At 53.6% G+C, this 23,474-nt stretch overlaps 2 protein-coding genes and 1 pseudogene across 4 annotated transcripts in view; 1 reads left to right on the top strand and 2 right to left on the bottom strand.

Moving 5' to 3' along the window:
• Nucleotides 1-1,934: 1,934 nt before the first annotated feature.
• LOC143841704 (mitochondrial import receptor subunit TOM7 homolog pseudogene) lies at nucleotides 1,935-3,413 on the bottom strand (annotated as a pseudogene).
• Nucleotides 3,242-8,078, bottom strand: SIGMAR1 (sigma non-opioid intracellular receptor 1). Its single transcript, XM_077346594.1, has 4 exons — nucleotides 7,900-8,078; nucleotides 6,753-6,953; nucleotides 5,925-6,017; nucleotides 3,242-5,837 (listed from the first exon to the last, which is right to left on the bottom strand). Exons 1-4 carry the CDS (start codon nucleotides 8,063-8,065, stop codon nucleotides 5,611-5,613), a joined length of 687 nt encoding a protein of 228 aa, XP_077202709.1. The 5' UTR covers nucleotides 8,066-8,078; the 3' UTR covers nucleotides 3,242-5,610.
• Nucleotides 8,079-8,411: 333 nt separating this feature from the next.
• GALT (galactose-1-phosphate uridylyltransferase) overlaps nucleotides 8,412-23,474 on the top strand; it is a 53,932-nt gene continuing 38,869 nt past the window's right edge. For all 3 annotated transcript variants that reach the window (XR_013232961.1, XR_013232962.1, XM_077346595.1), the window contains exons 1-9: nucleotides 8,412-8,547; nucleotides 9,353-9,522; nucleotides 10,229-10,304; nucleotides 11,685-11,733; nucleotides 15,305-15,434; nucleotides 16,814-16,870; nucleotides 20,310-20,432; nucleotides 20,516-20,648; nucleotides 21,759-21,842. Coding sequence is in view for 1 of the 3 variants with exons in the window: in XM_077346595.1 (XP_077202710.1) it covers nucleotides 8,520-8,547; nucleotides 9,353-9,522; nucleotides 10,229-10,304; nucleotides 11,685-11,733; nucleotides 15,305-15,434; nucleotides 16,814-16,870; nucleotides 20,310-20,432; nucleotides 20,516-20,648; nucleotides 21,759-21,842 (850 nt within the window). In the remaining 2 variants the exon portion in view is untranslated. The remainder of the gene's footprint in view (nucleotides 8,548-9,352; nucleotides 9,523-10,228; nucleotides 10,305-11,684; nucleotides 11,734-15,304; nucleotides 15,435-16,813; nucleotides 16,871-20,309; nucleotides 20,433-20,515; nucleotides 20,649-21,758; nucleotides 21,843-23,474) is intronic.

Genomic DNA, 23,474 nt, shown 5'->3' on the forward strand with positions numbered 1-23,474 from the left:
CATTCTCTGTCGTCCCCTTCTTCTTTTGCCCTCGATCGCTCCCAGCATTAGGCTCTTCTCCAGGGAGTCCTTCCTTCTCATGAGGTGGCCAAAGTATTTGAGTTTCATCTTCAGGATCTGGCCTTCTAAAGAGCAGTCAGGGTTGATCTCCTCTAGGACTGACCGGTTTGTTTGCCTTGCAGTCCAAGGGACTCGCAAGAGTCTTCTCCAGCACCAGAAAACAGTTATCCTAAATTTAAAAGGAAATTCCTCACTGAATGCATTTCTCCCCACAAGGCTTGACTTGGTGAGCCCACCGGTTGACTTTGCCTAAGGCCCTAAGTGGCTGTGTTTGTCCCAGATGCACCTTCTGAGTGCTGATTTGCGACGGGAAAGTGGAAAAGAAACCCTTTTCATGCTTTGCCTATTAAAACCCTTGCCTTTGGAAACATTTTACCGATTCTAAAGGAGGAAATGCTGAATTGGGAATTTCTTTTCAGTGCTCTTTCAAATTTTCCAATTGCCCCATTTGAAAAAGCTTTGAAAAAAACAAAAGTGGAAATCCTGCCCCCCTCCACAACTTTAATGTTCTATTCTGCATAGTGCAGGGGGCTGGACTAGATGACCCAGGAGGTCCCTTCCAACTATATCGTTCTACGATTCTATTCCACCCCCCCCAGCTCTAATTCCTCTAAGATTCCTCCAAATACGGAGAACCCTTAATTTGTTCCTCTGTGACACCAGACCATAGGGCTCTCTGTGAGATCTGGGGCTTAGCAGCATTTTGAGGCTCCCCCCCCCCCCCGGAGCCTGGTGGTCCTTCCTGTGGCCCCTTGCTGCCACTTCCTGACAGGAGCAGTAGGGCTGGTGCATTGCACACCCAAAGGCCCAGGCTGAACCTTCAGTGCCCCAAGCAGGATGATTCTGGAGTGCTGCCGATACTGACAAAAACGTTTCTCTGCCAGCTGGATCAGTAGATCCTTGGCTGGATGAACTCAAAGCCCGACTTGGTAGGAAACGGTTTGCAATTTATATAAAAGCAGAGGCAACAGCAGCCAAGAGCAGAGCCCAGACGCCTGCAGCTTCTCCGTTTAGCTGCTGATCAGCAACAAAAGCCCTAACTAATCCAAGCCGGTCGTCTTAGTCCGTGGCACAGAACGAGCAGCCTGTTTTCATAAAACCAGAGGGATGCTCAACAGCACAAAGGGCATCCTAGAGTTGTTGGCAGCCAGGGAAATCTGGGTGTCGGAAAGGACTCCTGTTTGGCCTTGCTGGTCTGGTAACCAAGCAGCACCACCCTCTGGGCCTGCTTGCGGCAAGCGCCTCCTCGGTCTCCAGCGGGGATGAACAGATGGCTTCTGCCAGAGAGAACTGGCGAGCGGCATCTCGAGAGAGACGTTTGCAGTGTGATCTTCCATAGGCAAGAAATGCGGAAAACGCTCCAGACTCTCTAAACAGATGGGTTGGGAGACTGCGGTGCACAGACCACGCTGACAAAGTGAAAACAGAAGGCATCGGGCCCTTGGTGGGTTCCTAAAAGTGGGCTCAAACGGCAGGAACAGAGATGAGATCACTGCGTTTACTAGGGCCGCTAACAGACATGGGTCTGCCCCCAGAAGCACCTGACCTCGTATAGCCAGCCCTGTGAGTTCCCCCCCAGCCATTGCAAGGAAGAGGAGCAGAAGGGTCCCTTAATGCCAACGTTTCCCCCGCCCCCCAAGACAAAACATTTCTTCCAACAGTAGAAAATGAGAGTGACACAAATAAATTAAGCAGAAATTCCATTGTGTCGTAAGCATACTTTACAGCAGGGGTAGTCAACTTGTGGTCCTCCAGATGTCCATGGACTACAATTCCCATGAGCCCCTGCCAGCGAATGCTGGCAGGGGCTCATGGGAATTGTAGTCCATGGACATCTGGAGGACCACAAGTTGACTACCCCTGCTTTACAGCGCCTGGGAAATGCCACAGGGCAACAAATGGCATTGATACAGCTTCAACTTTTAGTGCTTACTTCCAGACTATCATGCTCAAATCCTTCATCCCCAAAGCAGACTCAAAAGGACCGTTTCTGGTGTTCCAGGAACGTCACCGCTCTTAGTGCCTAGAGAGAGCACGACGGGGATAAAACCTCACCAGATAGCGAACTGGCTGCCCGTGAAGAGGGGCTGCAGCCACTGCTTCACCTCCTTACCCAGCTTTGGCCTGGGGACGGCACCACCAACTCAGGAAAGGAAGAAACGGGAAGCCCCAAGAGCGAACATCTGACCCTCCCCTCAGCCCCCCTCCCCCACTTCCCAAAAGGGGCAGTTCTTGTCCGAGACCCTTTTGCTCCACTCTGAAGAGGGACAAAGCAGGCAAAGGAGGACGCTCACGGGCGGAGGGGCCAAGGAGCAGGCCTGGCTTCTGCCACAGACACACCTGAGGGCCAAACGTACACCTGCCAAAGGAGAGAGGCTGAGCTGCTTAGTGTGTGAACATTCGACTTTCCACTGGACACCGACCTTTGATTACTCCCTCTGTCGATGGACGGATGCAATGAGATGTTCTGTAGACAAACACAGCCCACGGAGTGTTGGAGTAGGCAATGTCTGGTGTACAAAGTTAACCAGGAAGAGGAAGACCCTGATGGGGGCAGCAAGAAGGCTGTTAGATAGATCAGAGTTCAGGACATTTCTATCTTTTAAGTGTGCCTTTTGTCTGTCCCTAGATTGCTACTCTTAGGGCAATTTCCTCTTTCTTCCCGGATGCTTCCCAGTCTGCCTTCTTCTCTTGAGCCAGCTGGATGTAGGAGCTCTATCCTCTGCCTCACCTTTCCTATCCGGAATGTCCTTCCGAAAATAAAACTTTTCTTTTCTAAGCTAAACAGCGTCTGCATATCAATGAAACAACTCTGCTATGCTAACACGGAGTGCTTTTTTAAAAAAGAAGAAAGCCCAAGTTCCGCAAAAACCCAATTAAACAGTCAGACCAAGACTCTCAGCTTCCTTGTTTTAAGCAGATCAGGGGCTTGCCTGAGTCCAACACCAGCCTCTCCCTCCTGGTGGACTGGAACATTCTGCAAATTGGAACTCGAAATAGAGCCCTAAACAGGGCTGGGGGGAGAGAACAGGTTTGGTTGTGCTTCATTAGAGCAGTTCAGCAGTGAATGGGCTGCCTAAGGAGGTGGGGACCTCCAAGGAGTTTTGGTTCGAAAACAACAGGGGAGCATAATGTTTAAGTAAACCGGTACAATAAGCCACAACTGTGAAAACATAAATCATCAAGTTTCCAACTGTGAAGATTTTATATATATTAAAAAACACACACGGCAGATTTATTCCTGGTTCATTCTATTTCTCTGCTTGTCAAAGAATAACACTGATTTTTGATTTCACACACGGTGTGGCAAACATGCCGAGACTGGACGTGTACAGGAGCCACAACGATTGCATCCGAGAGACAAGAAACAGGGCTCATGCGAGACGTCGGGTGGATGGATCCGAGGCTGTTTATGTTTCAGTTTAGATGCGCCCCCCCCCCCCTTCCCCGAGGGCTCAGGGCAGCTCACAACCCTGCGCCAAGGAGACCGCGGTTCCCAAGTCCCCTCTGCAAGGAGATAACGTAACCCTGGAGAGAGCAGGAACTGGGGCATGGGGGGCTGGGGTACAAAGCAGCTGCCTGGAATCCAATACCGTGTTCTGACCCAAAGAGCTGGGGGAAGCAGAAAGAAAGACCCTCTGCCCTCGCAGGTTCTCAGTGCTCCGGATGGCAGCACATACTAGGAAAGCTGTCCCATTTTCGACAGACGAGAAGGCTCGCACATCGGAGCATCACCCTTTGGAGATCCTTTTAAGGATCAACATGTTTCTTCCTGGGAAGGCTGGTGTTGGGCACGGGGCAGTCAGCCCTGCCAAGGGAGGGTGGCCCTGGGGCCCAAGAGAAGGCAAGGAGCCAGCGGCCCCCTTCCCCCGCATGCCTACACGGCAGCCAGACTCCTTTCGGCTTCCCAGCAGGACTGGCTGAAGTCCCTCGATGCCCGCTGCTACCTCCCTGATTGCAAACTGAGGACAGGTTTCCTACCCTCTGCCAGAAAGTGCAAGAGCCAGTGGGAATTACTGTTAGGGGAGGGGGTGTCCCCAAGGGGGAGATGAATAGCCCGGAGTTTAAGACTGGAGGAAGATTGGGACGGACAGGCTACGGCAGCATGACCCAGCTGGGGAATTATTTTGGGAGGACAACAGAGGCGCTCGTGGGGGCTGGCAGACAGAACTCCTGCGCTCTTGGGTGCCTCGACTACCAACTCTGCTTCCGCTTGGAGAGGGAAAGAGGGCACATCGTCCCTTGGGCACAGACAGTGAGCTACTGGACAGCACAAACAGGCTCAGAGAGCAAGAGGTCCGGGCAGGGATCTCTCGCATCTGGGGAAGAAGGAAGAGGGCGGGTGATCCGTAGGCTCTACCCAACCAGGTCGGCTTAATCCTGGGGCTCAGCCCAAAAGCACCCCCGGGGGCAAGCCCCGCCACCCCAAGATATAGACACTAGGAGGTATATCCATGCGTGCATAGCTGAAGAGGCCGCCAATAAGGCTTGAGGTTAAGGCGATGGGTGGCGGCTCTCTTGTGTTACGAGACTGAACTAGGGGAGGTCCTCTGAGAACGCGCGGCTCACGCTGATGAAAAGGGAGGAAGGAGAGCTCCACCGTCTTTGGCCCTGCAAGGTCCCCTGCCCCTTCCCCCGATCTCCTGGCCGGGCTAGAGAGGCTGACAGGACCTCTCACGCATTAAGACGCATTAAGGGAAAATCTTGTTGCACGCAGACAGGCCCCGAAGGCTTAGCTCCCCTGGGGCTGGACTGATCCAAGGAGCTTTGCTGCACTTACACTTCCCAAATTGACCCACCGGGGCCACAGAGGCCACGACTCTGATAAGCCACATGGGGCTGATCTCTACAGGGAGAGAAGGCGTCTTCCTGGCCACCCGCACAGGAAGTGGAATGCCATGAAATTCCTCCCCAGGGGCTAGGGCCCAAGGTGAACAAGGCTTCCGGCACTTCTGGTGCTCACGCCTTCAGGCCCTGCTTGGCCGCTCTTTCCCGACAGCGTAGCAGCCCTGGCTCATTCTCAGGATCTCCGTTAAGCTAAGTTAGCGGGACTTGTCTGCGTGATACGCTAGTGCAAATACGGCCTCTGTGCCCTGCTGCTGTGCAACACCCTATTCCTGTGAGAATGAAGCACGACACTGCCCACCCAGGGGAAAACAGTCACAGTCCTGCAGTCACAGAGGTTGCTGGGTTGCCTCCTGGGCGCCTCTCGCGTGCCCCAGAGGGCGGAAATGCATAATGGCATGGCTTCTCTCTAAGACAGCTTGTGTCCACCTCTCCAGGCAACAGCCAGCAAGGTCCTTGCAAAGCATGGTCAAGACCATGTCTAGTTAGAGAGACCTGTGAGAAATGTTCCCGTACCGACAGTATTCTGGGAAGGCATAGATCCCTGCCCTCTTTTCCCCCTTTCGTGGGCCTCCTGTTGGGGGGGGGGGTGGCTGAGAGGAAGCGAGCCCCACTGGGCATCCTGGGATGAAACATGGCCCGGGGGAGGGGGGGGGGCTAGGAGCTCTTTCCTTTGCAAAGGGTACGGCGGGGAAGGACAGGCACTTAATGGCCTGTGTCACTGAAGTAGGTGCTGGCCTCCAGGAGCAGCCCCTTGGCGTAGACCCGTACGGTGTAGAAGAGAGTAAGGAAATCCTGAGTACTGAAAACGGAGTCGGCGAGGGCGAAGCCGAGGGTGGATGGGATGAATCCCCGGCCGTACTCCACCATCCATGTGCCAGCGCTCCACTGCACGGCCGTGGCCTCTCCGGAGCGGTGAACGATGGTATCTCCTGAACACAAATAAGCAGATGATGCCTGGCGTCTTGCATGGCCCTTTGCCCTGCCTGGACTGACCCCAGAAGAACGGTGTGGCTCACCTGGGTAGTAGATCTCACTTTTGGTCGTTCCTTCCTTCCACTGCCGGAAGGTGCCTGAAATGATGGTGTCGTGGATATCGGCCCAATAACGACCTGCAAAGGAGGAAATGAAATGAAGACGTCAGGAGGGGAAATTTGTACAGCAAAGTCAAGTTCACGGGGATGAGCCACTGCTCCAGGGGACAGAATCTGTTTAGCATGGAGAAGGTCCCAGGTGCCGTCTCTGGCTTCTCCAGTTAAAAAGAACAGACAGGAGGTGATACAAATGACCTCCCCTTGAGACACCAGACAAGACTGACCCGGAGGGACTGATATGGCATAAGGCAGCTCCACCTACTCAAGGGTTAATGAATAAAAGATGCAGAGAGGTGTGTGCTCTTGAACAGGGGTAGCCAACCTGTGGTCCTCCAGATGTTCATGGACTACAATTCCCACCAGCCCCTGCCAGCAGGGGCTCATGGGAATTGTAGTCCATGAACATCTGGAGGACCACAGGTTGGCTACCCCTGCTCTTGAGAACTGATGGCAGAGTTCAGGGGCAATGTTAGCATTCCAGCCTCAGTCAGTTTCAACGATGATGTTTCCTCAGCTCACTGTTCTGCTCTGCAAAGGGCCCCACCTCAATTTTACATGTGAAGTCATGGTGAGAGTGCGCCATTGAGCTGGAACCACAGGTGAGCAAGGGGATCCAAATGCACCTCACTATCACCGAAACAGGGACCAAGACTACCTCTGAACTCAATATTGGCCTCCCTGATATAACAAAGAGATGTTTTCCTTCTGATGCCAATCCTCTCTTGGCTCCCTGCGAGCTTTTCTCTGGCTTACCAGAATGTCCCCCAGTGTCCACAGCTGTGCCAAAGAGCAGCACGTACTCGGAGAGGGACGCATGCAGGAGGCACATGGAGCCCATCCAGCCACCGGCGTTGACAAACACCCACTGCAGGTCCTCGTCTGGCAAGATGTGCCCTGGATGCTTCTTGCGCAGCTCTACGATGATTTTAGAAAAGGCCAGCTCGTGATCCAGGCCTGTGGGAGGTAACAGGGCCACAGTTTATTATTCTCATAGCATTGGAAGAGACCTCCTGAGTCATCCAGTCCAACCCCCTGCACTATGCAGGACACTCACATCCCAATTGCTCAGCTACTGTAACCTGCCACCCCTTTGCGTTCCCAGGATCAGCCTCTCCGTCAGATGGCTATCCAGCTGCTCAATTAAGATTATGTATATCTTAATGTTGTGATTGTTATGATAATGATTATGTACTCTATTTTGAGACTTCGGGGAAGGGCAAGTTCATCGAATCATGGAATAATAGAGATGGAAGGGCCTCCTGGGTCATCTAGTCCCACCCTCTGCATTTGCAGGACACTCACAACCCTCTCGCTCACCCACTGTCACCTGCCACCCCCTTGAGCCTTCATAAACTCAGCATTTCTGTGAGATGATTATCCAGCCTCTGCTTAAAGACTTCCAAAGGAGGAGAATGCATCACCTCCCGAGGAAGCCTGTTCCACTGAGGAACCGCTCTGACTGTCAGGAACTTCTTCCGGATGTTGAGACGGAATTTCTTTTGAATTAATTTCATCCCATTGGTTCTGGTCTGTCCCTCTGAGTCAAGAAAAAACAATTCTGCTCCAATTCTCCACATGGCAGCCTTTTAAATACTTGAAGATGGTTATCGGATCCCCTCTCAGTTGTCTCCTCTCCAGGCTAAACAGACCAAGCTCCCCCAACCTTTCCTCCTACGTCTTGGTCTCCAAACCGCTCCCCATCTTTGTTGCCCTCCTCTGGACACGTTCCAGTTTGTCAACACCCCTCTTCAATTGGGGAGCCCAAAACTGAACCCAGGACTCCGAGTGAGGCCGAACCAGAGCAGAGTCCAGCGGTCCCCTCATTCCTACTGACCCCAGTGCAGATCCCGCCCTCTCCCGAGGCCCCCTTGAAGCTCCCCCTGCCCCCCCCCCCACTGACCGGCGTGGTGCTTGGCGAGGCGGGCGATGTCTTCGGGCTCGAACTCGAAGCGGCGGGCGGAGCTGGCCCACCCGCGCAGGGCCTGGACGAGGAGCGCCACTGCGGCCACCACCGCCCCCGCGCGCAGCCCCCGCCCGGCCCAGCCGCGCCCCGCCACCAGCCCCATCGCCGCCACCGCCGCCACCGCCGCCGCCCGGGAGAAGGACGCCGACGCCGCGCGCAGCCCCGCAGCCGCCCGGCCAATGGGAGGCGCGCCCCGCCGCTCGCGCGCCCCGGAATCAGCCAATCCCAGCCCGAACCGCGCGCCCGCGACGCCGCTGCCAATCCCCGCCCGCGCCCCGCGGCGCCACTTGGCGGCGCGTCGGCCTTGACCAATAGCGGCGTCGCCCCGGCATCTCCCCGCCCCTCCCGCTCCACGAATCACAGACGGCAGGCCTAGGAGCGGCGTCACGTGACACGGGCCAAGCTCGTCCCAGCACGCCGCGGGTCAAGGCTCGGCCAACCGGCGCCCGCGGCCAGAAAGGGGCGGGGCGTAGCGCCTCTTTTAAGGTCACGTGAGAGGCGGAGTGGGCGGGGCGCCGTCGGGGGTCCCGAGGAGGAGGAGGAGGAGGACGGAGGCCATGGCGCGAGCGGAGTCCGGCCCGGGAGGTGAGTTAGGCCAGGCTGGACTCTGGAGGCTTCATCTGGGCATGGAGGTGGGGTCTTTGTGGGCGGGCCTAGTGCAGGGGGTGGACTAGATGACCCCAGGGGGTCCCTTCCAGCACTAGGAGTCTATAAATTTGGTGAATGAAATGCTTTCAAAGGCAACGCTTTCTTCATATAAAAGGCTGCGGACCATGCTGCACAGAGAAACGTTTGCAACTTAGCTTGAATCAAACCGTTTCCGATTTTGCCTGGCAGATTGCCGGGGGAGGGGGGCAGGCGTGGCTCTCAGGGTGGGACTTGAGGGGGGGAGGAGATAGACACAGGCGACGGTGTCCCAACAGGGGTCCTGCACCTACTTTGCCGGAGCCCTGCGGAGCAAAGGGCCCCAGGCCCACAGTGCTGTCGGCGTGCTGGGAAGCAGTGGCTCACTGGAGGGCCTGCAGGGACTTAGAATAATCATCTGGGCATGGAATTGGGGTCCCTGTGGGTGGGTGGGAAGGTGACTGTGAATTTCCTGCATAGTGCAGGGGGGTTTGTCTAGATGACCCTGGAGGGATTTCCGACTATGATTCTATGCACTGGGGAGCATGCTGTTTTCTGGGTAAAGAATAATTTTATTGTCTCCCCATCCCCATTGGTAATTCAACAGTCAGGGTTTGGGTCCCCTTCCTATCCCTGCTTTCCTGACCCCTTAAAATGGGATCTAACAGGGTCACAGACCAGAGAGCTGCTAGTGGCCTGTAAAGCAGGAGGTGGGACTTGCCCTGCTTGGGGGGCTGATTTCCTTTCCTTCTCCCTCTTTGCACAGAGCACCAGCACATCCGCTACAACCCTCTGCGGGATGACTGGGTCTTGGTCTCTGCGCATCGCATGCGGCGGCCCTGGCAGGGGCAGGTGGAGGAGCCCCCACAAGAGGACGTGCCGCGCTGTGACCTGGCCAACCCTCTGTGCCCTGGGGCCACGCGGGCCAACGGAATGGTACCTGCTGCATTCACAGGGGGCGGCTGTGGTGTATTTATTGCAGGGGTCCCCAACATGCTGCCGTGCCTGCCTAAGCCTCTCCTGGCTCTGACCTGGTGTTATTATAAAGCAGGGGAAGCTTTTCCCTGCAAGGCTCCCTCCTGGCTTTTGGAGATTTCATTGCCTGTGTATATTTTTAAAACTTTTGTTAAGGATCTTGTCTGTGTGCCTGAAGGTGAGCTGTAGGAACCACTTGTGCTGGCCCCATCTCCTGGGGCTGCCATTTGGGGTTGCTCACAACACAGCGGCTTAAAAGTCCAACTCTGGCTGCCCTCACAAAAACAGCTGGGCACTCCTGATTTATTGTATTTATATTGTGTTGGAAGCATATCCATCTGTGCTGCGTGATCCTCAGAGGAAGAACCTCTTTAAGGACCCTGTTCCTGGCTTGAAAGCAAAAGGGACCATCGCTGAGGCTGCCAGCCCACCCTGCTCATCCTGTGCTGGCTCCGTGGTACAATGTGTTCATATGCCATATAAAAATATAACTGTGCTGTATGCCCTATCTGCTTCTCCTTTGCCCTTCTCCTCTGAATAATATTCATAATCTTTGTATCCAACTTGAAAGAGTCAGAACCCAAAGTCTGGTTCTTCCAGGAAGGGTAGGTGGTCTTGTAGCCTGGAGGTCCAGGTGATAATTCTGCTCTTGCTCTGTTCAATGCAGGTGAATCCTGAATACAAGAGCACATTTGTCTTTGACAACGATTTCCCTGCACTGCAGCCGGATGCCCCCACGCTTGGTAAGAATCTGCACCATCCTGGTTTGAGTTTCGGGGAGCTATTTGGGGAATGCGGTTCGGAACCAGGTCTGAGATAACAAGCAGGTCACCACGCCTCTGCATTCAGAATTGTAGCAGCTGGGTAGAAAGGTGATTGTAAGCCATGACTTCTTCAGGTAGTAAAAAGTTCCAGCTCTTCCAGAAAGGTGGTAACTATTTGGAATAGAGGATTGCCACCCTTTGTCGAAGCTGAAGCTGAGTGTTTTCACTAAGAGGTGGTATGAGGATGGAGGAAGGAACCCAGCCCCTGATGGATGGGGCTTTTCTTTGGAGGGGAAGGATGGAGAATATAACTGGATAGATAACTCCTCAATCTTGTATGGACAGTTGGGGTTCTCTAGGGCAGGGGTAGTCAGCCTGTGCTTGCTTGGGGTTCATGGGAATTGTAGTCCATGGACATCTAGAGGACCACAGGTTGACTACCCCTGCTCTAGGGTGTTTCCACGTGGCAGTTCTGGGGGGTTTTCTTCTCTGTGTATAGCTCTTCTCCCCCTCTCTACTTAACTGTCCAAACACAGGAAGCCGTTATACTGGGGCTGCATTTGGCTTTGTGCTTCTGGTAGGTAGGGATTCATTTGAGCTTGTGAACGAAAATAAAACCTGCCTTATTTGCGGCACTTAGCGCTTAACAGCCAGGTACCAGTTTGAACACTTAAGGAAATGGCATTTGGGCCTATCGTACCCCCGTGGATCCCCCGCCATTCTTGCACTGATAGCAGACAGCCATGCCAGGCATTTCAGCCATGCACGTGTGGTTTCTCCCTGATTTTCAATCAAACAAGGCTGTCTTCTGCCTTAGTCAGGTGCACAAATATATATTTTAACCGAGTGATTCAAATGTGGAATTTGCTACCAGAGAGTAAGCATCTTTTAATAGGGATTAGACTCATGGTGGATAAGTCTGTTAGTAGCTACTGGCCATGGTGGGACCCCGAAGCCAGAGCCAGGAGGCAACGGTCTCGGCCTCTATATCCTCTTGTTTGACCTCTGGCTGGCCACTGTGTGCTAGACTAGTTGGTCTTCTCGGGGGAAGGCCTCAGCCTCTCTGCCCTGTTCTTGGCCCTCCAGAGGAACTGAGGCAGGATGGTGGCCTAGATGGACCACTGGTCTGATCCAGCAGGGCTCTTCTGATGTTTGTATCCAAACTATATATTGAAGCAGAAAAATCTCCAGGGGAATAGGCTATGTGGTTGTGGGTTAGGAGGGCCTTGGACTGGGCAATGCTTGGGGGGGGGGTCTCAGGGTCCTCCTCTGGCCTGCAGCTTTCAGCCTTGCCTTGATTGCAGCCCTCCCATTCTGCCTTCCTGCCTGTTTCTCACTGGGTTTCCTCTCCTTTCCCAGATGCTGGTGACCACCCTTTGTTCCGTGCAGCTTCTGCTCGAGGCGTGTGGTAAATGTAGCCTTGCACCTGATAGAATCGTAGAAACTCAGAGTTGGAAGGGGCCTGCAGGGCTATCTAGTCCAACCCCCGACAATGCAGTACACTCACAATGGCATGCCCAGATAATACTCCCCCCCCCCCACCAGAATCCCTGTCCAGCCTGGCCTGGAGGGAATTCACCCACCATCTGACAGTGGTGATCAGCCATTCCCCGGGTATGCAAGGAAAGGCCACAAGAGACAAACCCTTCCTGCCCACCCACTCACCATCTGCGACCGCCATGACTGCTTCCCAGGGCAATCCCAGCACTCCGACCCTGCTGCTTCCCACAGAGTTTCCCGAGGACACCCTTCTTAGCTAATTGAAGCAGGCAGCAAGGATGCCCTCTGGGTCTCAAAGGCCTCCCCTGCACAGACACGCCTAGTCCACCTGGGGTGGATTAAGGAAGGCAAAAGGCATGTCCTCTGACATGGTGAGCAGAGTTATTCCTCCTCTGCACCTCTGGCTTGTGGCAACAGAGGCAGATTGTTTGGGTGGGAGTATCCCCCCTCCTCTTGGGAGTAGCCCCATTCACTGTGTGTGTTTTTGGGGGTGGGGGTGGCGCTCTAGTTGGCCGGCCCTCAGAGTTTTTTCTGGCACTCTATTTGACCTCTCCACCCCTGACTGTCATTCAGGTTCACACGCTGACCAGCTGGGTATTCCTTGACAGCCTAAAAACAAGATGCAAACAGGATGTTGGGCTAGATGGACCTCTGGGAGCCAATGCGGGCAGTGGGTAGGGTGCAGACATAGGATCTGGTCAAATGACGTTTAAATCTCTGTTCTGCCGCGCAGTGTGCTGACTAAGCTTGGTTCAGTCCCCTTTCAAGCTAGACCCCTTTTCCTTACAGTTCTGCTGTACGGGGAGCCGACTTTTCTGCTCCAGGGCTCCCCCTCAGCTTTACGGCATGGCCTGTCCTGCAAAGGTTGGCTAAGGGCAGCAAATTGGAATTTGAGGGACTGGGGAGGCTGTCCTGACACTGACCCCTTGCCATTTCTGAGGAGGGTTTGTAGTCTTGCCTTCATGCTGCCCGCTTCGGCTGGGCTCTGCCATGGCTTTTCTTGCTTGCTAAGGTAGGAGTCTCTCTTCCTTGTAAGGCCCCAGCCCAAGAGGCAGCACCGAAGGCCTGTTAGGCAAGGGAGGGGGAGACATTGCAAAGGGTTCAGAGCAGCTTCCTGTAGAATTTGGGGTGGGAGGCACATGATACAATGGATTCAGGAAGGATTTTTGAAAGTCCTTGGTTACGCAATGAGTTATTAAACTGCGGCGTTAGCTGGAAGCAGATGCAGCCATATCACTGGGGATAGATTGCCTTTGAAAAGGGTCAGAATAAAAGGAAAAACAATTCCTTGTGGGCTATAGAATGCCAAGGATCTCTCGTCGCAGAGAAATAAAACCCCTGCTAACAAATAACTGTTATCAAGCTGAGTTCTGACTTCAAAGTCTACTTTTCCAACACAAGCCCCTGTTTGATGCTGATAGCAAACAATAAAGAAGGTAATATTCAGCCAGCTTTGATCCAGGAAAAAATCTTTTTCAACTTGTTTCTTTAAAAAGCTGGAAGATAAAGCGAAGAAGCTACATGATGCCAAAAAATTTACCAATGTAGAAAGGAACGATGCAAAACATAAGGCAAGACATACTCACCCCGCGACCTAAACAGATACAGAATGTATTGTAGATGCTGAAGTCGCACACAGTGTATGTCTCTGTCTTATCAAACAGCTGTGTGGCAGAGCAATTAACATTAAAGGAACATTAACCAACTGTATAATACAAATGTATCAGAGCCTGCGTCAGGCTAACCTAGCGCATAACATCAATGCTGATCAGATACATCAGTATAATTTATACTGGGGGGCCAAGCCCGTTGCATTCAGGAACACAGTGGGTGCTAGATTGGGGGATGGGGTGGAAGAACTCTGTGGATGGCCTCTCCCTCCCCCCAGGAACTGAAAAAGCTGCAGGCTTCCAGGAAGGGAACTCACCGGCAAAGGCAGCTTTCATGTGGCAGGGATCAAAAAAAAAAAGATGTTTTTCTGGATTGAAGCTGGCTGAATCCCGGATTGCCTTCTGTATTGTTTGCTGTCATCATCAACAGGAGTTTGTGTTGAAAAAATAAACTTTGCAATCAGGCCTCAGCTTGATAACAGAGTTATTTGTTAGCACAGCCCCCCCCCCCCCGCTTTGCAGTGGGAGATCACTGGCGTCCTAGAGCCCATAAGGAATTGTTTTTTCCTTTATTGTGGTTTCTGCACCTTGTCTTTCCCCCTTTTGTTCTATAGATTAGAAAAGGGGTGAGACAGATTCACGCAGGAGCAGCCTGTCAGTGGTCTCTGGCTGCGGTGAATACAAACCCAGGAAATGGCCTGACACCGAATCCAACTCTTAGTCCATTGAGGTCAGACTTAGCCCCTCAGACTGGCATCAGCTCTCCTGGGCCTCTGGCAGTTAGGCAGAAATGCAAGAGTCAAGTCCAGGAGCACCTGAGAGACCAACAAGGGTTCCAGCTTATAAGCTTTCAAGTGTCAGAGCGTTCCTCTACGCTTCTGCGACCTGCCAGAGGATCAGAGCCATTCCCTCGCTGCGATCATGACAGGGAAGCCTGGTCTTTCACCTCATTGAACTGGAGCTGCCGGGGATCGAACCTGGCACCTTCCACATGCCAAGCAACTGCTCTACCCCGGAGCCCTGTCCCCTCCCCATGACTGAAGAGCAGGCCTTGGGTTTTCTGCCCTGTTTGTTGACCCTGCAGGCCGAGGGGCCGGCCACTCAGGGTATGAACAGAGATTCTGGACTAGATGGACCCACCGGGTGGATTCAGCAGAGCCTTTGTGTGTGTTGTGCAGAGCTTAGCGCAAGGGGTTAATCCTCCTGATATGCACCCTGGATAGGTTGAGCAGTGGCTGAAGCATCCTAGGTCACTGGGGCTCAGCTTTTCTTCTGTCAGGCCTCATCCTTCTGAGGCTGGGGAGACAGAAACATTCTGGGGAGATGCTCCACTTCTTTTCCCCTTTGGGTCAAAATGACTATTTTGGTTTTTTGCTTCTGCATTCCTTGATCTTATAATTATCTGGAGCCATTTTTTGATAGCAGGGCCCCCCCAGTGTTTTAGAGCTTGCAGGCACCTTTGACGTTCTGTTACAGGACGGTAAACACAGCCGCAAAATAGCTGCCAGTGTGGTGGTGTGGCGGCAGACTCTAATCTGGAGAGCCGTGTTCGATTCCCCGCTCTTCCACATGAAGCCAGCTGGGTGACTGACCTTGGATCAGTCACAGTTCTCTGAGAGCTCTCTCACCCGCCCCTCACCTCGCAGGGTGCCTGTTGTGGGGAGAGGAAGGGTAGGCAGTTGTAAGCTGCTCTGAGACTTCTCTGGGCAGTGAAAAGCAGAGTACAAAGTACCCAGCTCTTCTAAAGCGGCTGCTGCTGCAGGTGGCTAATCTGGGCTGGGAGGGCTGATTTGGGCACGGTAGCCTCCAGGAGCCTCCCCGGCCGTTCATTCTACAGCTCTCTCCCTCCCCGAATTTCTTTCCTCGCAGCAAGGTCATGTGCTTCCATCCCTGGTCAGACTTGACTCTGCCCCTCATGTCGCTTGCCGAGATCCGGGCCGTGATTGACAGATGGACGGAGCTGGCGGAGGAGCTGGGTGCCTCCTACCCCTGGGTCCAGGTCAGTGCCCCTCGTCCGCTGCCCTCCTGGGTGGGGAGGGAAGACAGGCTGGCAGGGCAGAAGGTTTGGTCTGTGTTTATTATTTCTCCTTTACTCAAGAGCCTCCCTTCCTCACCCGGACTCAAGGTGGAAGGAGCAGAGTGAGGCCCTGCAGTCCACAGGAGGGGCCGTTCAGTCAGCAGCGCAAGAGGAGCTGGGCTGTAGAGCCAACCAAACAACAGAACTGAAGCAAAGCAGGCATATTAATGGGACACTTTAAAGCAGGGGTAGTCAACCGGTGGTCCTCCAGACGTCCATGGACTACAATTCCCATGAGCCCCTGCCAGCTTACGCTGGCAGGGGCTCATGGGAATTGTAGTCCATGGACGTCTGGAGGACCACAGGTTGACTACCCCTGCTTTCAAGGATGCCAGCATATGTCATTGATGAAGGATGACTGGTAGACTCCTGGCGAAGTCTTAACATCCTGAAAGCCAGCAGAGTGCCTGGTTGGGCTGGGAAGCACAGCGTGCAGCAGAGTGTGTGTGGTCAGGAAACAACAAACAAAGAAAAGCACATCCTCCAAGGCTGTACTTGACTATTTATTAGGATAAGATTCAGAAGGGCAGCCGCGTTGGTCTGAAGTAGATCATAGTCTGAGGAAGAGGGCTTGCACTCCAAAGCTCTCGCCCTGAATAAATCTTTGTTGGCCTTAAAAGTGCTCCTGGACTCTGATTTTATTTATTAGGAGTAATTCTACACATGAAAAGCAGAAGATCCCCCTTCCGATCTAAATGCCTGGATGGGAAGAGATGCTACAGGCATTTCTGCACCCACCTTATTGCAGGCTTGAGGGATGGGGAAAGAGGAGGAGGAGGAGGAGACAGGAACGTAGCCCTCTAGGGACACGTCAGTGAGATCAGAGAGGTGAACAGTTGTCTCACTAACTCCATAGCAAGGAGAGTTCCTGTTTGCAGGTAGAGGCAACGAGGCCTCACTTTGGAGAGAGTTTTCACAGTCCAGAATGGGTTGCCCAAGTGATTTTGTAATCCTTAAATACAGCACAGCCTATCACTTGCATGGAAGAGGAATAAGAATTATCCAATTCTTTGAATAATAAGAATTATTCAGTCCTTATTTGTGCAGCTTGTGGAAAGCCAGGAGGGAGGGGAGGCCACAACAGAGTTAAGTCCCAGCGGGAGAGGGCAGGGTTAACAGAGCTTCCAGGGGTGTGCGCGTGTGCCGCAGACAGGATGCCCCCCCCCAGAAGCTTCCCCCCCCCGCCTGGCTTCTGGTAGCCAGGGCGAGGTTTGGGGAGGAAGGGCTTAACCGGCAAGCAGGACGACTCCGGAGAAGTGTTGCTGTGCGTATGCTGAAGGGTCCTCTTTTTATCTCGACAGATCTTTGAGAACAAAGGAGCCATGATGGGCTGCTCCAATCCACACCCGCATTGCCAGGTAAGGAGGTGTCTGTCCCGGAGGGCAGCAGGGGCGCCTCATGACCATTTCCCGCAGTCCCTGAAAGGGTCAGGCTCCCGCGGTTGCTCAGGCTCCTTGACTGAGGTTGTCCCAGTGTGCTCCTTGCAGGCCAGCATCCGGGTTTGCTTCTGTCGTTTACGGTCCAGCTTTCTTACAGGGCGGAGGGAGTCCGCGGTCCACAAAATGGGGCATCCAATAAGTGGCATGTTTGGATCACAGAGGTCTGGAACCCCCCCGAAAGAAGTGGAGCATAGTGTCTTAGGGTTGTGCGATTCGGCAGCCAAAGCGGCTGGCCGCTACGGACGGGAAGGGCCGCTTCGGCTGCCGAATCGCACAACCCTATTAATATTCGCATGACACGTTAAACAGTGCAGAAATGACACTGTAGGATCCTCCTGACAGCAAGCTGAACACAGCACCAGAGACCCCTGCCCCTAGTCTTTCATGCAGTGCAACTTCGTTGTGCAGAAGAACCCTCTTGAAGGACTCGGTTGTGCAGGGAGACAGATCGGGACTCTTGCACTGTTCCCTCTGAGCAGGCCTTGGGAGTCTCCCCGGGTCTTGGGGAGAAAGACGGACAAATGATTTCGGCTTCTGTGTGTGAGTTCTTCTCATTTGACGGGAGAAATGTCTTAACGTAAACATTTGAGTCCAGGAGAATTCAGCTCACCGTGACACCCATTTGGAAGGTGGTTACGATTCGGCACACTTCTTGCAGGAGAGGGTCACAGCCGCAAGTGGGAAGGGAAACGTCCAACCAAGAGAGCAAAACGCTGAGCTGATGCTCCCAAACAGGTTGTGGGCAGTGTGACTGTTTATCCAAAATAATGGCAGAGAACCACACCGGTTGAACTGGTTTTTTGGTTCACTTCCTCAACAATCCAGTATCTGTGTTAAATTAATAAGATATTCATCAACCAAATTGTAATTGCATTTGGGATTACATTTGAAAGTAGCATAAATAACTTACTATAAAAAACTAGAAAAATAACCATACAGATCCACTGAGAAAACATGCTTTATTTAGTAATAATTCCAGTCTAAAGAAGAAATACAAACACTTCGTAAATTGAATATTATACCAAGAGAGACTTACCCAAAAGTAATCACAATCCATTTCAAAGTAAGATCCAGCTGCATAGTACAAGGTATCTTCTGGGGGACCTGGTCTAATAATAATAATAATAATAATAATAATATTTAGATTTCTAGCATGCCACTCCCAATGGCTCGTGGCAGGTTACAACATATATAAACCCCCAAGACCAAAACCTCAAAAATCCCAAGATGTCCAGAAGGGGCGGGCTAAATCTAACTAAACTCGCCCACTATCCATCGGGGGGGGGGGCATGGGGACAATGACCATAAACCCGCTTAGAGTAACCCGGGAGGGGGGGGGGTCCAGCTCTTCTTTAGTGTGCTGGCCTCAACCAAAGACCTGGCGGAAGAGCTCCGTCTTACAGGCCCTGTGGAATGCTGAAAGTTCCCGCAGGGCCTGCAGCTCTTCTGGCAGCTCATTCCACCAGGTTGGGGCCAGGACCAAAAAGGCCCTGACCCTGATTGAGGCCAGGCGCGCTTCTCTGGGGCCAACAAATTCGAACCTGCAGAGCGTAAAACCCTGCAGGGGAGCATAGGGCGAGAGGCGGTCCCTCAAGTATGTTAGCAGCGGTGTGCCTCCTATCTGAAATAAAACTTTGTGGGTCTTCAAGGTGCCCCTGGACTCAGAGTTTGTTCAGCACACAGTCACTGTGACTTCGGCAAGCAGGCCGATGTAATCACACCCATCCTGGGTCCCACAGATCTAGCTTTCAGCAGCCAGGTGGCAATCACATTGGGTCGGTCTGCTCTTTGCAAACTCTTCTTTGACGTGGCCGGACCGCTTGCTTGGCCGGGGACTGCTTGTCCCGGCCCCTTCTGGCCAGTTCCCTCCTGTTGCATCTGCTCTCTGGGCACATTGGCCGGAATAACTTGCTGCACTGCTCCTTGTTTGCTCTAACAATACAGGGTTATGTTTTTTGCTCTCCATCGGCGTGGTGTTAGCCAAGCTCCTTTGCCCTTCTGTGAGCTTGTGATGTCCCGGATTCCAGCTCTAGTGTTGCTGGTGCTAATAAACGGCTGTGCAGCCAGGGGCCATATGGCACAAGAGGGGAGGGGAGGGGAGGCGAGGCTGCTCCCACCTGTGCAGCTCTCCTTCATTGGTTGGGGCCTTTGGAGAGAGGCCATCCTGCACTCTCCAGCTTGCATTTGGGCCTTCTGCAAAATGAGATCAGCTGGCCTAGCTTGTCTTATTATTTAGCCATTCCCTGTTTGAGGAGCGTGGGGCGCTTCTCTGGAGTCCAAAGTTGTTGTGTGTGTGTGTGTGAGACTGTAAGTGCCATCAAGTGGCTTCCGCCTTGTGGTGCCCTTGTGCAGGTCTTGCCCATGGGGGGCTCTCGGGGCTTCCTTGACTGAGTCTCTTCATCTCCTGTGTCGTCCTCTTTTCCTGCCACCTTCAACTTTTCTTAGCCTTATTGTCTTTTCCGGCAACTCTTGTTTGGAAATGTGACCCAAAAAGCTGGGGAAGGGGCTCGCTGAAGACCCTCTGAGCTTGCAAACAAGGGTGTGATTTTCCACAAGGTGGGGCCAGGCTTCGGCAGCAGAGGACAGCTCGTAGCTGCAGCCCACGGCCAGTCGGGGCTGAGAGCTGGAGGAGCTAAGCAGGGGTGGCCAAACTGGCTCTCCAAATGTCCGTGGACAGCAATTCCCACGAGTCCCTGCCAGCAGCATGCTGTGGTAGTCCGTGGACATCTGGAGAGCTGCAGTTTGGCCACCCCTGAAAGGAAAGATGCGGCCGACTGTTGTGTGTGTGCCCAGCAATTGGGGCTGGGAAACAGTGTGCTTCCTCTCGGCTCTGTCTTCCGCCTTTTCAGTGGCGGAAGATAGAGCTAAGAGCAGACTGCCTTGTTGCCACCTCAAAGGAGGGGGTGTGCAGGGGACACAACCAAGATCGGAGTCCAGAAGCACCTTCAAGGAAGACCCACAGAATTCCCAGGGTTTGAGAATCGAAGCGTTTCCTTGAACCTGATGCAGGGAGCCCGGACTCTCAAAGGCTCCTGCCTTGGAAGTCTCACTGGCCTCCAGTTGCCCCTGGACTCTGCTCTGGACATTCGAACTTAGGCCAACGTGGCTACTTGTCTGACCCTGGCCTCTGAGGATGCGCTGCTCCCAAGCCCATTTTCCCATTCCTCTCTGGGACGCTGCTGGGCTCCTTCTCTATATCCGCCTGCAGGTGGCTCCCTCGTGCCGTGGAACGTGGGCCCTGCTTCTCAGAGGCCTGCCACCAGGGGGCGGTGCAAGCCTGCGAATGGCTCCCCAGGCAGTGGCTTATTTCCCGGACTGCTGGAGCTCAGCCCTGTGGCTTTTCCTTCTCCCCCCCCAGATCTGGGCCAGCGACTTCCTCCCCAACGAAGCCTCCCTGGAAGACCGGACACAGCGGCAGCACCACCGGGAACACGGCCTCCCAATGCTCCTCGAGTACGCCCGGCTGGAGGCCGAGAGGAAGGTGGGGGCCGCTTGCGAGGCGGGAGGGCGACGAGGGCCTCCTCCTCCTCCTCCGGGTCTGATCTCTCTCGTGGCCCCGGGCAGGAGCGGGTCGTGGTGGAGAATGCGGACTGGCTGGTGGTCGTCCCCTACTGGGCCGTGTGGCCGTTCCAGACCCTCCTGCTGCCTCGACGGCACGTCCCTCGCCTCCAGGACCTTCGCCACGGCGAGCGGGACAGTAAGTGCTGCCCCCTTGTGGATGACCCGGGGGGCTGCAGCTGGTGTCGTGATTTCTGGGGCGGAAAACGGGAGCTCAAAAAGATGGGCACCAGGGGAGATTTCTGGTTACCTGGATTATTTGGGGTGGGGGATTTTGAAAAGCACACTAATGCTGGCCTGAGGGGGAAGGTGGAGGGCTGGAAGAATCACTGAGTTGGAAGGGGACGTAGAGACCGTTTAGTCCAGTCGCCGCTTCGGTGCAGAGGCAGCCTAAAGCATCCCTGGTAAGTGTTTGACCGACACCTGCCAGGGAGGAGGGGCTCCCCACCCCCTCAGGCAGCTGCTTGGACTTAAAAAAAAAAAAAGAAAAGCATTTCTCAGTAGCCAGTGAATCCTTTTCCACCCATAATCTAAGCCAGGGGTAGTCAAACTGCGGCCCTCCAGATGTCCATGGACTACAATTCCCAGAAGCCCCTGCCAGCGAATGCTGGCAGGGGCTTCTGGGAATTGTAGTCCATGGACATCTGGAGGGCCGCAGTTTGACTACCCCTGATCTAAGCCCTTCCCTGTTGGTCCCTCCAGCCGCGTGCTGCCCTGTGGGTGCCAGGGGTCTCTACGGTGTTGGGAGAGAGGAAGGGAAATTTACCCCCGTCTGTCTTGGCTGGAGGGCATCCAAGCGCCGGCTCTGGTGGTCCTTGCTGGAATCTAGATTTGGAGCTAGATGGCCTCCCCCTGGGATGTCACTGCTTACAGTCACTGGTTCAAGTAGCTTTGAGGCGTGCTGGGAAAGACTGCTCAGTTGGATCTGCCTGGGGGAGAGAAGGCCGAGTCCTGCACCAGCCCTGGCCCTGAAGAAAGCCCTGCGGTGGGAGCTCTGCTGGCCCCTGGTACTTGACGGCCCTCTGGGGCAGCCCCGGCCTTGTGGACTTGTCAGAAAACAACCCAAAACAAGTTTTTCCTTTGCTGCAGGCCAGGAGGGGTGATTCTTTCCTGGCTCTGGTGGTGCTCTTGCTACCAGCTGGGGCTGGCAAAGGTCCCTCCCCCCCAGCTGTCATGTGATGACTCGGGGCGAGGGTCTTCGTGGGGAGGGTGCCCAGGTAAGAAGGGTCTGACTCCGCTTGTGTTGCAGGCCTGGCGTCCATCATGAAGAGGCTGCTCACCAAGTACGACAACCTCTTCCAGGTCTCCTTCCCCTACTCCATGGGCTGGCATGGTAAGCACCAGGGAAGAGGCTCCGCACAGTCCCCCTGGGGCCCTTAAATGCAGGAGGTTCACAACTACCAGCCCACTCACAGTGACTCCAGTTCCATGCCCAAGGGATTTCTCCTCCCCCACACTCAAAAAATCCAGAATCCCGCCTGGCCTGGAGGGAATTCACCCACCATCCCACGGTGGTGATCAGCAATTCCCCAGGTATGCAAGGAAGGGCCACAAGAGATAAACACTGGCCCATCCCTTCCTGCCCACCCACTCACAATCTGCCTAAGATCATAAAACTGGCATTTCTGTCAGATGGCTCTCCGGCCTCTGCTTAAAAATCTCCAAAGATGGAGAACCCACCACCTCCTGAGGAAGCCTGTTCCACTGAGAAACCGCTCTGACTGTCAGGAACTTCTTCTGGATGTTTAGACAGAATTTCTTTTGAATTAATTTGAATTTGAATTAATTTTGTTCCATTGGTTCTGGTCTGTCCCTCTGGGGCAAGAGAGAACAACTCTGTTCCATCCTCCATATGGCACCCTTTTAAATACTTGAAGATGGCTCTCAGTTGTCTCCTTTCCAGGCTAAACAGACCAAGCCCTCCCAACCTTTCCTCCTGCGTCTTGGTCTCCAAACCCCTCGCCATCTTTGTTGCCCTCTGGACACACTCCAGTTTGTCTACATCCCTCTTCAACTAGGGTGCCCAAAGCTACCAATATGAATGACAAGCAGAGGGGATTGGCCATGGCCATCCTCTGCAGAGCCCTCCTTGAGGGTCTCCCAACCAAGTCCTGGCCCTGCTTAGCTTCTGTGCTCCAATGAGATCTGGCTGTGCTGGGCCTCCTTCCCTCCCGATAGTCATTCTCTGCTTGGTATTTCTAAAAAGCCCATCAGAGGCCTTGCTGGTGTGACATCTTCTGCAGATTAAAAGGTAATAACAGAAAACACATAAAGCCAGCCACTATAACTGTCATTAAGAAATAAATAAATACATGATGCCTAAATTGCTATTGATGTATTTGTGAATGTTCTGCTGTTCCCTTGGAGGCTCACGGCAGACGGCCCACGGCTGGGCAGTGAAATCCATCGAACATCTGATAAGCAAAGGAATAGGGCCAAAGAAAGCATAAATGTTCATAGAATCCTAGAGTTGGAAGGGGCCATACGGGCCATCTAGTCCAACCCCCTGCTCAACACAGGATCAGCCCTAAGCATCCTAAAGCATCCAAGAAAAGTGTGTATCCAGCCTTTGCTTGAAGACTGCCAGTGAGGGGGAGCTCACCACCTCCTTAGGCAGCCTATTCCACTGCTGAACTACTCTGGCTGTGAAAAATGTTTTCCTGATATCTAGCCTATATTGTTGTAGAATCATAGAATCATAGAGTTGGAAGGGGCCATGCAGGCCATCTAGTCCAACCCCCTGCTCAACGCAGGATCAGCCCTAAGCATCCTAAAGCATCCAAGAAAAGTGTGTATCCAACCTTTGCTTGAAGACTGCCAGTGAGGGGGAGCTCACCACCTCCTTAGGCAGCCTATCCCACTGCTGAACTACTCTGACTGTGAAAAATGTTTTCCTGATAAATGTTAGATGTGATAACTAGAGCATGCCAAAACAGGTCGGAAGTAGCAAAAGTGAATTAAAATC

This window comes from Paroedura picta, chromosome 7 (genome assembly GCF_049243985.1).
Source record: "Paroedura picta isolate Pp20150507F chromosome 7, Ppicta_v3.0, whole genome shotgun sequence".
In the NCBI taxonomy this organism is placed as follows: domain Eukaryota; kingdom Metazoa; phylum Chordata; class Lepidosauria; order Squamata; family Gekkonidae; genus Paroedura; species Paroedura picta.